This window comes from Musca autumnalis, unplaced genomic scaffold (assembly GCF_047663935.1).
Source record: "Musca autumnalis isolate F117 unplaced genomic scaffold, ASM4766393v1 scaffold_4, whole genome shotgun sequence".
Taxonomy (NCBI): Eukaryota; Metazoa; Arthropoda; class Insecta; order Diptera; family Muscidae; genus Musca; species Musca autumnalis.
The window spans coordinates 15,134,508-15,149,628 of record NW_027411977.1 but is presented as its reverse complement, the minus strand read 5'-3'; the positions used below and the strand labels follow the sequence as shown (position 1 = coordinate 15,149,628).

General features: G+C 37.9%; 1 protein-coding gene across 1 annotated transcript; it reads left to right on the top strand.

Annotated features, from left to right (window-relative positions):
* Nucleotides 1-2,493: 2,493 nt before the first annotated feature.
* On the top strand, nt 2,494-14,854 carry Smyd4-2 (SET and MYND domain containing, class 4, member 2). Its single transcript, XM_073980830.1, has 6 exons — nt 2,494-3,012; nt 12,851-13,033; nt 13,135-13,474; nt 13,563-13,684; nt 13,759-14,395; nt 14,454-14,854. The coding sequence occupies exons 1-6, from the start codon at nt 2,631-2,633 to the stop codon at nt 14,755-14,757; spliced, it is 1,968 nt and encodes a 655-aa protein (XP_073836931.1). The 5' UTR covers nt 2,494-2,630; the 3' UTR covers nt 14,758-14,854.
* The last annotated feature ends 267 nt before the right edge of the window (nt 14,855-15,121 follow it).

Below are 15,121 nucleotides of genomic sequence, written 5' to 3'. Positions count from 1 at the left end.
GAAATGAGGCTCCCACTGAACATATTGGTCGATAGTGCACTGATTCCGACCACTAACTACCGCAAAATACTAGGTGTAACGTTCAATAGCATGTTTAAGTCGTCCGCCACAGCTATTTGCGATAAGATCAGAAGTACGAACAAGGTGCTCAAGTCGCTGGCCGGCAGCACTTGGGGAGCTGACAAAGACACCTTGTTGACCACCTACAATGCAATAGGCCGGTCTGTGGTAAGCTATGCGGCACCAGCGTGGTCTGCAAAGGTTACCACTACGCAGTGGAAGAAGATTCAAACCTGCCAGAATGCTGCCCTGAGGAGGCACCCCTCATGACACCAGTGGACCATCTTCATGAGGAGACGAAGATTTTACCGGTGCGTCAACACAATAAGATGTGGTCGAAGCAGTACCTGCTTGGGTGTTATCGCAGTGAGCATCCCTGTCACGATTTAATGGACAGGCTTCCTCCACCCGGGCACGTCAGGAGAGATCTTCATGATATAGAGAGAGAGAGGTCCAAAGGTATAAAAGAGAACCTCTAGACCAACGAGCTTATCAGACAGGCTTGGATAGCATTCACACTGACATGGTTGTGCAGGCAGTACAGAGATACAGTGTGAATGCCGTACTTGGAGACCACCCCCCATCCATCGCAGCAGAAGAACGCCACCTGCCCAGGCAAACACGAGTGGTTTTAGCCCATTTAAGATCCGGACGATGCAGCCGCCTCAATTCGTATTGGGTCCGAATTGACGCCACGATACCCAACAAATGCCCAGCATGTGGTTGGGACCACACTATACACTGCATTTGTTTAGCTGCCCAGCGAACCCCACTCAGCTGTCTCCTGATTCCTTATGGACGCAACCAGTCCTTGTTGCAGAATTCTTGAATTTGGATACAGAGGAACCTGCTAACTGAGATAATAAACGAAGGAACACATTTGCGTTGCTACAACAACAACCAAATTTCAGCCATTTCGATGGATTATGGTGGACATAACCTTTAAAATACCGAAAATCGGGGAGTACCGTTCTATGGGGGTTATATAAAGGCATGGACCTGTACCGACACATTTCTGGAGGAAAGTTTTATACCACCAACGAAGACTAAATAAAAATGTCAGCCATTTGGGGGGAATATTGAGGCCACAACCTTCAAAATACCGAAAATCTGGAGGTTATCGTTCTATGGGGGCTATATGAAGGCGAAGAGTAAGTAAATTTCAGCCATTTTGGTGTGATTATGAAGCTAAAACTTCTAAATACCAAAAATGGGGTGGTACAGTTCTATGGGGGCTATATCAAAACGTGGACCGATATAGCCCTTTTGCAATACCAAACATCCTAGGAGTAATATAAACTTCTATACCAAATTACAAAGCTCTATCTTAAAAATTGCGAGCTATATCTTGATTTCAACAGACGCACGGACCGACGGACATGGTTATATCGACTTAGAATTTTACCCTGATCATGAATATATATATATATATATATATATATATATATATATATATATATATATATATATATATATATATATATATATATATATATATACTTTATAGGTCTCCAATGAATATTTCGACGTGTTACAAACGGAATGACAAATTTAATTATACCCTCCATATTATGGTGGAGGGTATAAACATGATCTTCGTCCTAAAAAGGCATAATTTTCAAACAAAAATGTCTGTCGTTTCACATATTTTATTTGTACGATTTTCTCTTCTAGCAACGCAACTAAAATTGAGTTGCTATCCATAATCGACCCCTTAAGTCCTCTTAGGAATATGTATTAACATATAACCCAAAAGGCCTTCCTGTAAAATATCGCCGTGTAGGTTAACAAAGAAACGCGTATATTGGTCCTCAAAATATCTTAAAAAATCCACGTTGATGTCCTTCTAAAAATATTTATTCCAATCCTCTAAGGTCCACCTAAAATCGTTTAAGTAATTGATACTTGTGATCTTCTAAAAATCTTTGGAAATCTTAAAACTCAATAAAAATTCAATCCATGTTATTATCCTCCATCCATCATAAAAATCTACGTCTACGATGCCCTTTCTTTACTCCTAGGCTAGGTTTACATCAAACGGTTTTGGTAAAACTTGTCATTTAAATCCTCAATACCATTGAACATGCTTTAAATAAAAAATATTCTTAAACAGGTATCTAATGCAAACATGCCTCCAAAAACATAGAAAAATATAAGACCTAACGAATATTTTCCCAAAACAAAAACCATTCCCTTACAGATAAATGCGTTCTCAAAACATTGTTTTTCTAACGGACCAATCCGTTGTCCGTTCACTGAAAATTTTCTTTTTAGTTTTTCATTCACAATTTTCCTCTGTTTGTTTCGCCGGGTATTTATAAATTCGGTATTGTAAAGAATAGAAAAAGAAAAAACATGAGAGTTTTTATTTTTAGAATCCACAGAGAGCATGATGCTGCTTTAGAAACGAAGAAAACTTGGAAAATGTTTCTCATTTAAGTTTTATACGGTGGAGAGCTAACACGAATCGGTGAAAATTTTTTCGAATACTTCGTGATTATTTAATACAAAACTAAAATATCTACATATTTGAATTAAAGTAACTCTGAAAATTACCAAACGAATAAAATATGGATAACTCCGATTATATGTATCAGCAAATCTGTAGTGCCCGCACCGTTCAATCGGATAAAAAGGGTTTCTTCAATGAATTCTATTTGGAAGTGAAACAATCATGTGGCGAAAAATGGCTAAAAAATTGTTTCGGTTGTCTTAAGTCGAACGAGGCACGCATTCTTTCGGTATTCAGTGATCGTGAAATATGTGATCCCGTTCTGGGTGTTCTGGAGAATGTTGTGCCAGTGTATAAATTAAAAGATGCCGTATTCTCTTCACAACGTCGTCTGCAGGCCGATAAATACCATTTGATGTGGACATCGTCACAAAAGAAAGAAGAACTGCAGCATGCCTTGGCATTGGCCAATTTGGCTGTCATGCGTGCCCCCGCTAAGGGTAAGAAAGAGATTGGTGATTGTTCTCTTTTTGATTTGAATATTGTGCGAAGTGTATGTGATTGTGTTTTTGTTTGTATCGACAGATCAACAGGTTTCTGTAGAAAGTTTTACGAATTATTTGAATGTTTATCCAAACATGTATTCTATTCTCTACGTATAAAGTGATACTAATATTTCAAGCAATTTACTCGTCCCTATAAGAAAGAATTTTAAAATTGATTTATAGAGTTTTGAATTTAACAAGGTATTTGGGCGGTGGAAATTTCCCTTTGTGGATGAAACCCTTGGTGAGTAACTTAAGAGCCCAAAACAGAAATCTTGTGATTATCGCCCTATTGTGCTTGAGAAAATAGCATCATATCCCTGGGGGGTTACTCTGTATTGCGATGCGTTTGCGTTTGGTATTTTGTTAGCGCAAGATATTTGCGTTAGTTAACACACGACTTTGACATACGCTTTTGTATTACAGATAGCGGAGGTGCCAGAAAGGAAAAAAGGAAGAGAAATAATGGCGAAAGGAGATACTAAAACGTATTAGAGACGCATTTAATTACCTTACGCATCGCATTTTTCTAACGCATCGCAATAGAGAGTAACACCCCTGTTTAGCCTTATTGTAGATTAGTTCTGAGAAGAGCTTCAATCGAATGGGGATTCATTTTGTAGAACATTTCTTCCTTGTAATTCAATCCCTTCCATGTCCATTTTCCATTGAACCGTATTAAAAGTACCACAAGATGCAATTCTGCAAACATGTTGATCAGAAGATTTTAGATACGGTTCTCAAAGACAACTAATCTAAAATGTTAAAAAACATGTTTAGATCCTCCTACAAATGTTAAAAAAACAACGTATAGGTCCTCCTACAAATGTTAAAAAACCAACGTATAGGTCCTCCGAAAATGTTTAAAAACCCCACGTTTAGGTCCATCTAAAAATGTTAAAAAACCCACATTTAGTTCCTCCTAAAAATTTTTAAAAACCCCACGTTTAGGTCCTCCTAAAAATGTTTAGAACCTTCACGTTCTCCTAATAAAGTTTAAACCCCACGTCTAGGTCCTCCTAAAAATGTTTCCAAACCGCACGTCTAGGTCCTCGTAAAAATGTTTACAAACCGCACGTTAAGGTTCTTCTAAAAATGTTTAAAACCCCCACGTTTAGGTCCTCCTAAAAATGTTTTAAAACTTCTCGTTTAGGTCCTCCTAAAAATGTTTAAAAAAACCCACGTTTTGGTCCTACTAAAAATGTTTAAAAACCACCACGTTTAAATCCTGATAAAACTGTTTAAAAATCCCACATTTAAGTCCTGATAAAAGTGTTTAAAAAGCCCACGTTTAGGTCCTCATAAAATGTTTAAAACCGCACGTTTTGGTCCTCCTAAAATGTTTCAAAATTGCACGTTTTGGTCCTCCTAAAATTTTTTAAAAACGCACGTTTAGGTCCTCCTAAAATGTTTAAAAAAATCACGATTAGGTCCTGATAAAAATGTTTAAAAAGCCCACGTTTAGGTCATCCTAAAAGTGTTTAAAAACCCCACGTTTAGGTCTTCCTAAAATGTTTAAAAACACACGTTTTAGTCCTCCTAAAATGTTTAAAAATTGCACGTTTTGGTCCTCCTAAAATTTTTTAAAAACGCACGTTTAGGTCCTCCTGAAATTTTTTAAAAACGCATGTTTAGGTCCTCCTAAAATGTTTAAAAAATCACGTTTAGGTGCTGATAAAAATGTTTAAAAAGCCCACGTTTAGGTCCTCCTAAAATGTTTAAAAACCCCACGTTTTGTGTTGACGTCATTGTGTTGCCGTATTGGAAGAATCTTCGTCTCCTAATGTCGATAGTCTACGGATGATATAAGGCTGACTGATTTTAATATCCACACTGGTGACGGAAACACACTGACCTATCACGTTATATGTGGTTAACAAGGTATCTTTATTTACACCAAAAATTTTGCAGGCCTTGAGGACCTCGTTATTTCAACTCAGCTGGTCGCTGATAGTCCTGTCATATGCGGACGACGTGAATGTACAACTGAATGTAACCATTATAATCTTGGGCACTATCAGTGCTTATCTGCGCTGTCAATGTTATGAAGTGGCTGTAGATTTAGTGGCCTGCCTTTCGCAAATGACATTAGGGAGGATATCCGACGCCAAGATGGTACAAATCAAACTCATAATAAACGATTTCAATGCTAGGAAAGGTAGAGGTTAAACAGTTCCGGATATATCAACCAACCATGGGAAACACCTTGTTACACAGTTCAACTTTCGACTACCGTCCATACTTTTAATTGATTACCCCACGTTTCAAACTTGGGAGAGTAATCTGCTCGATATTTTTAAACATCAAAGTTTTTCTTTTAATACGTTAGACGCCACCAACACTGTACTATCGCACCACTTGTTCTGATTAAGGCCTTGACTAATATGAGAGGTGATGGTATGCAGCGCTTTTATAGGTCTGTGCTGCTTGCGAAACTGATGCCTATGTTTGGCAACTGGATAGCTATTTTTGAGACTTGATAGCAGTAAAACCTCAATATTCTTTGCTACGGGCGAAAAAAGCTAAAGCTGCTGACATTCTGGCCTGACTTCAGTAGCGCAACCCCCTTTTGATACCCTACACCACCTTGTGGTAAGGGGTATTATGTCTTTGTGCATTAGTTTGAAACATGCAAAAGGAAACGAGATAGACCCATAGTTCCTTTTGGGGATATACATAGAATCACTTTCTGAGTCGATTTACGCATGTCCGTCTGTCTGTCCATGTATATTTGTAAACAAAGTACAGGTCGCATTTATTGTCCGATTCGCATGAAAATTGGGGAAGATAGTTTTTTTGGTCAAAGGACGAACGCTATTTATTTTTGTAAAAATCGGTTCAGATTTGGATATAGTCCCCGATTTTAAGGCATTTGGTGCACGAAACGCGCTGTATATGTCCGATTTCAATGAAATTTGGAATGTGTGACGGAATTTAGTCTAAAAATAAGTGTGCCAAACTATATAGAAATCGGTTCAGGTATGGATATAGCTCCCATATATATTCTCGGCCGATTTTAAGAATTTGATGCACGAAACGAGCTATATTTGTCAGATTTCAATTTGATTTGGAATGTTTGCCGGGATTTGGCCTAGAAATAAGTGTGCCAAATTATATCGAAATCGGTTCAGATTTGGATATAGCTCCCATATATATATTTTAGGCAGATTTGAGGTATTTGATGCACGAAACACGCTAAATTTGTCCGATTTCAGTGAAATTTGGAATGTGCGACGGTGGTTAGTCTAGAAATAACTGTGCCAAATCATATCGAAATCGGTTCAGATTTGAATATAGTTTCCATATATATTTTCGACCGATTTGAACAAATGACACTGCATTAAAGTTCCCCAAGACTAGAATAGACCTCCCTAAAGCGGGTTATTTTTGAGTCTATAACCTGTAGTAGAACTATTTATAAAAGATATGTATACGTCAGTAGTGCGATTCTGTAACATTTTTTAATAACGAACCGACATCGGTAGTTAACGAAAATATTCGGTTGAGTTAACGAATGTGCTATTCTGTAACTTTATGTTACCGATTGTAGAAATCGTTAGCACATATCGACGAATATCGATGGGAAGACAAATTGTCAAATAATATATTTTAGTATTTATTAATGTATTTTTAAGTTAAAAATACTATTTCTTCGCAATTACGAATATAAAACGCGCAAAGGAGTACAAATATCTTCTCTTGGAAGGAAGGTGTCTACAATTAGTGTCTGCAAGTTGGGATACTTGCCATGCGAAACCCAGGAGTAACTACAACTTCAAAAACTTCAAGTGCGTATGTGAGTACTTCTAGGAGGTAAAGGAACAATACACAATTTTCATATATTTTGGTGGTTTTATTCCAGGATATGAAGAAATATATCATTAGCCGCCACCGTAATAGCTCGGCGAAACAAAATATAGAATATCCCCAATTTATCAATTTATGGTTTTGAAGTGGACAAGAACTTGTCTAGACAAATAAATATGAATGTGTGCATCTACACCGTCTTATGTGAATCAACAGAAGCTGCATTATTTATGTTTACAACAGATTCATATTTTTAACGTATTACTGGCATAAAATATATGTATGTAAGGATCATTGGTCAAAAGGTCACTTCCTTTTGTAGTGAATTGTATTTTATAAATGCATGAGTTAAAAATTATAAATTTGGTAAAATCCTTCCTATTTGTATGTGAAGCGCTGTTTTATTTTTTCTAACTACAAAGGTAGGGTCATATTTTGGGTTGTGGCGCTTTGTGCGAAAATTCTGAACAGCGCAATAAAAAGAAGAGCTATGTAAAAATTGAACTTTGAAGTTTCACATAATTAAGCTCCTTCGGTGACATTCGTGGATCCACGTTACCGCCATTTGAATCATTTATTCATTTCACGCCCATATTAAATAGCATTTCTCATGACCTATAGTTCGGAAATCCGAACTTATAGCATTTTGGCTTCAATACGGCATAAAAGCCAACGAACGCCTCTTAGAAAGATAGTGTTAGGGGAATTGGTATAAGCCTTACATAACAGTACCACACTTGAGTTCTTTTGAAGCGTTAGCTTAAGATTTTCTTCTTTAATAAGTAAGACAAAGGTTAGAGCAGCCTCCAAGGTAAAGTTATGAGTTAATCGAAGTTCTACAACTTTCTCTTTGGTGGTCTTTATACAGCTTCAATAAAATCTGCGCTGGCGAAAGCACAACAGTGGCGAAGCTGACCCATGTTATCATACATAATTAACCCTTATGTAAACGCTTTAAGAAGATTTTTCTCAATAAGGCAGAATTTACCTTGTGTACACTCCTCATTAACATAACATATGCTCATATAAAATGCCGGTTCTAAAAGAAATCAGCAAAATATTGCAATAATGTACTGTCGTTAAGACTTAACAACAACTTTTTTTTGGTTGTTAACTTAACGATAATTTTCGGTAATTAACGACAAAATTTACCGACAAAAATCGTTAAAATTGGTATACAGAATAGCACTTACCGAAAATTATCGTTAACTACCGACATTTGTCGTTAATTCTGTCGTTAAGTAGTTACAGAATCGCACTACTGGTAACTCTACCCAGGTTTGTTCCTACATTTCAATTTTATTTCTTCTTTTAATAATTTCTCATTGGAATCGAGCTTAATGATCAATAATGCAAGTGAAAAAGGAAAGCCGACGATTCGAACCCACACACCTACCACTATGTGACATGCCTGTTTCGCCTTCGGTAAAAGCTCTTCTGACATATCGGATATGGAGCAGCCACACATTCCACGGCAAAAACTCAAGCTACGAACAATTCTATTGTGACACACCGAACAGAACGTGACCTCGCCGGTTGTGATCCCGAATTTTGCTTTATGTCGGTCATTATCAGCATGGTCGTGGAAAAATATATTTGTAAAGCTAAAAAAATATTTTTATTTGCTAAAGTACCAAAGGTCAATAAGCTAATCAAATAATACAAAAAAAGCTGTAGCAACGTTGACAGTCTCCGGCCGTTATGAACACGAATCGTTCCGGAGCATAGATCCTGTTCTATGAACATTCTTCTACGGTTATTTTAGTGGAAGAAGAAGAGCTTGTGTCTTAGAATCCAGTGAGACTGTCTGGACAGATGTGGATCTAGGCTGCCCTTAGGGATCCATCTGCGGTGCATTTATTTGGAATATCATGATGGAATCTCTACTACGAGTGTAGGCGACAACTGATAAGACCTGGCGTATGTTGATAACCTGCTTATCATGATTGAAGGTGTGACTCGTGTCGAGTTGGAACGACGTGTTGAGCATGCGTGACGGTCTGGAGTGATCAAGTATGTGTTGAGATGGCTGACTGGGGCTTGAGCAGGCCCTCTGTGTATACTATATATTGTGGGCTTTTTGTTGCCTGTGCACTAGGCCGGGGCGATTTGTATGGAAGGAAAAAAGTGTTATCGGGCGCCTGGGGATTCTGATTTTTGGGATTGTACTGAGCAAAAAAGTCAACTAGACCATATGTCTACGGTGAAAATCGAGCCCCCGGATTTTGACTTGAAGTGTTTTTTCAAGGATTTTTGGACATTTTGGCATATAACAACCAAACCACTGAGATATTCGATCCAACACAAAGACAACAATTGTAGCCAAGACAATAATAAAGAACTCTCCAGAACATCGCAAAAGCATTGGAACGCTCCTTCAGGTAGTTATGGCCTCGAGAAGGTGCACATTTTTTGAAAAATATCGATAAACGACACTGTGATGCAAAATGGAACTCAAAGTCAGTGGGTGGAAAATTTCTTTTGGAGATGAAAGCCCTTGGTGAGTATACTGAGAACCCAAAAGAAAATTTTCACCATAGGTCAAGTTTCCGAGATATTGCGTGATTAATGGTTTAATTTTGGCCCCTTAATTTGTGAACAAATAGCTTTATATCTCTCTAAAGCGTTATTGTAGCTTCGTTTTGACATTACATGTCTTCAGTCAAATCGAATGGTGAATCTTTTTGTAGAATATTTCATCCCTCTAACTCAATTCCTTTCATGTCCTTTTCGTCCTTTATTTTTTGAACCGTAGTAAAAGTACCACAAGGCGAGATTTTACAGCATCCAAATATTCTACAAAAATGTTGTTCAGAAGATTTTAGGTACGGTTCTCATTGATGACCAATCGATATTTCCCCGTTTTCATGGTCCTTTTTGACATTTTACCGGTTTTTGTTCAGAAAACTATGTTTTGTTTTTATGTATATTCGTTATTGGTCTGTGGTGCTTCTGAAATACTTAGTATAAATAGCTCTTGTAATGACGAACACGTTAATAACAAATTTTATTGGAGGAAAGATCCGGTTATCTAAATTTTTGAACCGGATATTCTGATATTAAAACCGATTTTGGAACCGGTTTTAAGTAACCGATTAACCGTATATGTATATCATTAGAAAGCTAATAAAATGGCCAATCAAATGACAGCAAGTAGCTGATTACAACTTTGTTGGTTACGAAGCTTTTCAAAATAAATATTGAACAAACAGAAAATATAATAGTTTTGGATAAAATGTAGGAAAAATAGAAATAGAAAATTTTATAATTTTGCGGTATTGAAAAATAAAAATGATAAGGACAGTTATTGACGTGGTTCAAACTTCTGAGTTATGGCGAAATTAATTCATTCTTGATAAACTTTAAGTGCATGATAAAAAAACAACATAACACAAATTCATCTCGCCATAACTCAGAAGTTTGACCTATGACATAACTGCCTTTCCAGATTTATAATATTATCTTAATCGACTTTCATCGCCAAATAGAACCCAGTGATATTTTACATCAAAATCGGTTTAAGAACGCCGTTTTTTTGTTCTAGCTTCGTAACCAACAAAGTTGTAATCAGCTACTTGCTGTCATTTGATTGGCCAATTTATTAGCTTTCTAAAGGCCTGCGTACATAAGCTGCTTTGCCTGATTGCCTTGCTTACCTGCTTCATTTCTGACGTAATAAAAATAATAGAATAAAGACGAAATTTCGAACTGGGTTGCCATCAGTTGGAAATTGGGTCGGCCTTCTTTGTTCTTTTATTTTTTTATTGAAGCAGCAAAGCAAGGCAATCAGGCAAAGCAGCTTATGTACGCAGGCCTTAATGATATACATTTACGGTTAATCGGTTACTTAAAACCGGTTCCAAAATCGGTTTTAATATCAGAATATCCGGTTCAAAAATTTAGATAACCGGATCTTTCCTCCAATAAAATTTGTTATTAACGTGTTCGTCATTACAAGAGCTATTTATGGTAAGTATTTCAGAAGCACCACAGACCAATAACGAATATACATAAAAACAAAACATAGTTTTCTGAACAAAAACCGGAAAAAAGTCAAAAAGGACCATGAAAACGGGGAAATATCGATTGGTCATCAATGAGAACCGTACCTAAAATCTTCTGAACAACATTTTTGTAGAATATTTGGATGCTGTAAAATCTCGCCTTGTGGTACTTTTACTACGGTTCAAAAAATAAAGGACGAAAAGGACATGAAAGGAATTGAGTTAGAGGGATGAAATATTCTACAAAAAGATTCACCATTCGATTTGACTGAAGACATGTAATGTCAAAACGAAGCTACAATAACGCTTTAGAGAGATATAAAGCTATTTGTTCACAAATTAAGGGGCCAAAATTAAACCATTAATCACGCAATATCTCGGAAACTTGACCTATGGTGAAAATTTCCTTTTGGGTTCTCAGTACACTCACCAAGGGCTTTCATCTCCAAAAGAAATTTTCCACCCACTGACTTTGAGTTCCATTTTGTAGCACAGTGTCGTTTATCGATATTTTTCGAAAAATGTGCACCTTCTCGAGGCCATAACTACCTGAAGGAGCGTTCCAATGCTTTTGCGATGTACTGGAGAGTTCTTTATTATTGTCTTGGCTACAATTGTTGTCTTTGTGTTGGATCGAATATCTCAGTGGTTTGGTGGTTATATGCCAAAATGTCCAAAAATCCTTGAAAAAACACTTCAAGTCAAAATCCGGGGCTCGATTTTCAACGTAGACATATGGTCTAGTTGACTTTTTTGCTCAGTACAATCCCAAGAATCAGAAACTTCAGGCGCCCGTGATGGTGTTCAAATCGCCCCACTCTACTGTGCACATATGGTGCACCTCTATGGTATGTCACGACTGAGTGTGTTTTTGGGTAGGCGAAAGTTTTTGTCGCGTTAATGTGTAGTCATATTAGTATGTCTGCCTGTCGTACTCTTTCCACGGATGTACTCCAGGTGTTAACTGGCGCCCTGTCCTTTGGTCTGGAAGCGAGATGTAGGACTATTTTGTATAAGTTGAAGTGTGGTTTGCAAATTGCTGAGGATAATTGGATCGGACCTTTTGATCTAGTGGATGTTAATACTAGGCGGCGTAGAACAATCCTTCTGCAGCATGCTACTGATAGGTAGTGGGCTAGGTGGACGAACAGTGATAATGTAGAGTGACGTACGTTCTTATCCGTCCAGACTTCAGCATGAATCTCGGATTCTTACTTACAGGGCATGTCTCTCTGAATGCATTTGCACTTAAAAGATCTGTTCGGGACAGATTTAAGCGGGTGTAGGATGATTCAGGACTGGAGGAATGTCCTTACTATGATGACATTATAGATTTAGTATATGTGGATATAACGTAAGGAGTGGCGTAGTGGGTTTTGGATAAAGTCGGGCGCTTGGGTAAAGTCGGACCATTAGTTGTTTAGGTAGTTTTGTACGTGAAGTGTTTGTTAGGAGAAGGACGAGACTTAGTGGACGTAATTCTTTCTACAGTTGGGTATGTTAGTGCGGCATTGTGTTATTCTTGCGAATGTCGTGCCATTCACCCGTGAGGATACTCTCGTTAATTGTTGTGTTGTCTGTTGCGTGTTGTCGGCTGTTAAATTGCTGTGGGCCACCAGTCTCGGGGAGTTTGGAGTCAAACTGGTTGTTGTTGTAGCTGAATAGTACATGCTGGGTAGGAAGCATCAGGCCGTGTGAATAGACTACGAATCAAGGCCGGGGTTATATTCTAGTAACACGGGTGCCAGGTGCCTCTTCGGATATAGTTTGGCAGTTGGTGGTGATCCCCTTGTAGGGTCATCGCGTTTTGCGCGTAGGGCTTTTGGGCAACCGTGTGCCTGACCAAAAGGTACGAATTTAGATGGGCTCCGCTCCTAGCCAAGGAGGCGATCACGTCCAAATATCTTTGAGCGAATTAGTACTTCAATTTGATCCGGTTATCCCTTACAAATTTCATTGATATATTTTTTATTTTCCCGTAGGAGTTGATATGCAAATCGATGAAGGTCTAACCTTGGCTTTGGCCTTAAGATGCCGCGCTGTAATTTTGATTGCTTTGGGAGAAGGTGAAGCTGCCATAAATGATTTGAAGTTAGCTGTGGCCAATGGTTTGAATACCAAAAATAGCGTGGATTATTATTTGAAAATGGCCAAAGCCTATGCAAGTAAGTTGGAGAACAAAGTCAAGATTCAATTGCTTTCTTATTATGAAAATTACTTAAGGCTAAGTGACTTATGACCATTAAAAACATTCCCTTTCTTCTAGCAATGGGTGAAATGAAACGTGCTGAAATTTCCCTCAAAGTAGCTGAAAATATTTCCGGGGGTGGTAGTGCTTTAATAGATGCGTGTCGCCAAGAATTACCCCACATTAAGGTCATGCAAAAGAAATCGTCAGTACAAGCTCCTGCTTTGACACATGGCGAAAATAAAGATTTAAAGGGAGCATCAAGCCTCGTTAAACTCGCAGAAACCAAAGATAAAGGTCGTTTTATAGTGGCCAATAATGAAGTCAAAACTGGGGATGTGGTGTTAAGTGAAGATCCAGTGGCAGCTTGTTTATTACCTGCATTTTATGGCAGTCACTGCCATCATTGCTTAGCCAAGTAAGAACAATTACCAAGATGTCCTCACAGGCTGCTACCCGCCCAATGATATGTAGTAAATCCTTACTATTAAATTTCTTTTGTTCAGACTTTCCATTCCAGTACCATGCCAAAATTGCTCTGGTATTGCCTTTTGTTCAACAGAATGCATGAATCAGGCCTGCAGCACCTATCATCGTTATGAATGTCAATTCATGGATCTGTATATTGGTAAGCCCTTCAACCATTTATTCACAATATTAATTTTAAATATTTTTTATCTCATATATACATATATATTTCAGGCTCCGGAATGTCAATCTTGTGTTATATTGCCCTTCGCGTATTTACCCAGGCCAAAGACATAGATAGTGCTTTGAAAACTGCCTCCCAGCTTTATGAAAACCTCTGTACCCATGAAGACTCAAGACAAGCTGATGATTTGTTACAACGTTCCTTGATGGCGGCATTCTTAATGAGAACCTTACAGAAAGGCAACTACTTTGGGCGCCGTAAAACCGAATCGCCGAATCCGACTGCAGTGGAATTGCAGGTCGCTACTGCCTTATTGGGTTTATTGGAAGTGCTGCAGTATAATGCACATGAAATCTATGAAACTGTCACAACTGATAAACACTTATTTGAGGGTTCCAAAGTGGTTTACATTGGTGCTGGTCTATATGGAACAGCTGCCTATTTCAATCACGAATGTTGGCCAAGTGTTGCACGTTATTTTGTGGGTAAGAAGTTGGTATTGGCTGCAACAAAATTGCATCGGCCCAATGAGGTGGTGGCTGAAAATTATGGACCAGTATTTGTTAAGGCCAATCTAAAGGAGCGACAAAGGGCTCTAAGGGCACGTTACTTATTCGACTGCAATTGTATGGCCTGTCAGGAGAATTGGCCAACATTACAGAAATTGGATAAACAAGTTAGATTTTGGTGGGTATACAGAAACAACAGCATTTTACCCCAATATTTATACTCACCTCTTTTTCAGGTGCCCTTCGGCAAATTGCAACAATGTCTTACAATTCCCCAAGGATCTGAGTAAAGATGTTCGTTGTATACGTTGCCGCAAAAATGTCTCATTAAAGGAAAGTGTGGCGAAAATGATTAAAATCGAAGAGTTATACCGCGAAGCTGCCCAAAATATGCAAGACCAAAAGGTTGAAGAGGCCATTGCAATGTTTAAGGAAGGCATTGATCTATTCTTTGAAATTGCCGTATTGCCTCACAAGGATACACTGATAGCCCAGAATTCACTGACCAAGTGCATGGCCACGTTGGCAAAACAAAATTAATTCTTTGCATTTTCGTATTATCTATATATATATAAAAATGGTGTAAAAAATGTATAGTAATTCATAAAATGAGAACGGCTAGGCCGATTTCTGTAAATTTTTTGTCAGTTATTCGCATTTTCGAGGAGAAGGTCTTTACGGAAGAAAATTTTGGAAAATCCCTCTGGAAAAGTCGGAAAATTGCAAAAATCGAAAATTTGAGTTTTTGTATGAAATTTTATTCCTTAATAGCGAGACGAAGTACGCCGGGTCCGCTAGTTTTCTATAAGTCTTTCTTTTTTCACAAATATAATATTTTTCCACAAAATTCAATAAAGAAATTATTTCATTCGCAACTCTACTTCAGAGTTGGTCAAGGCATAAC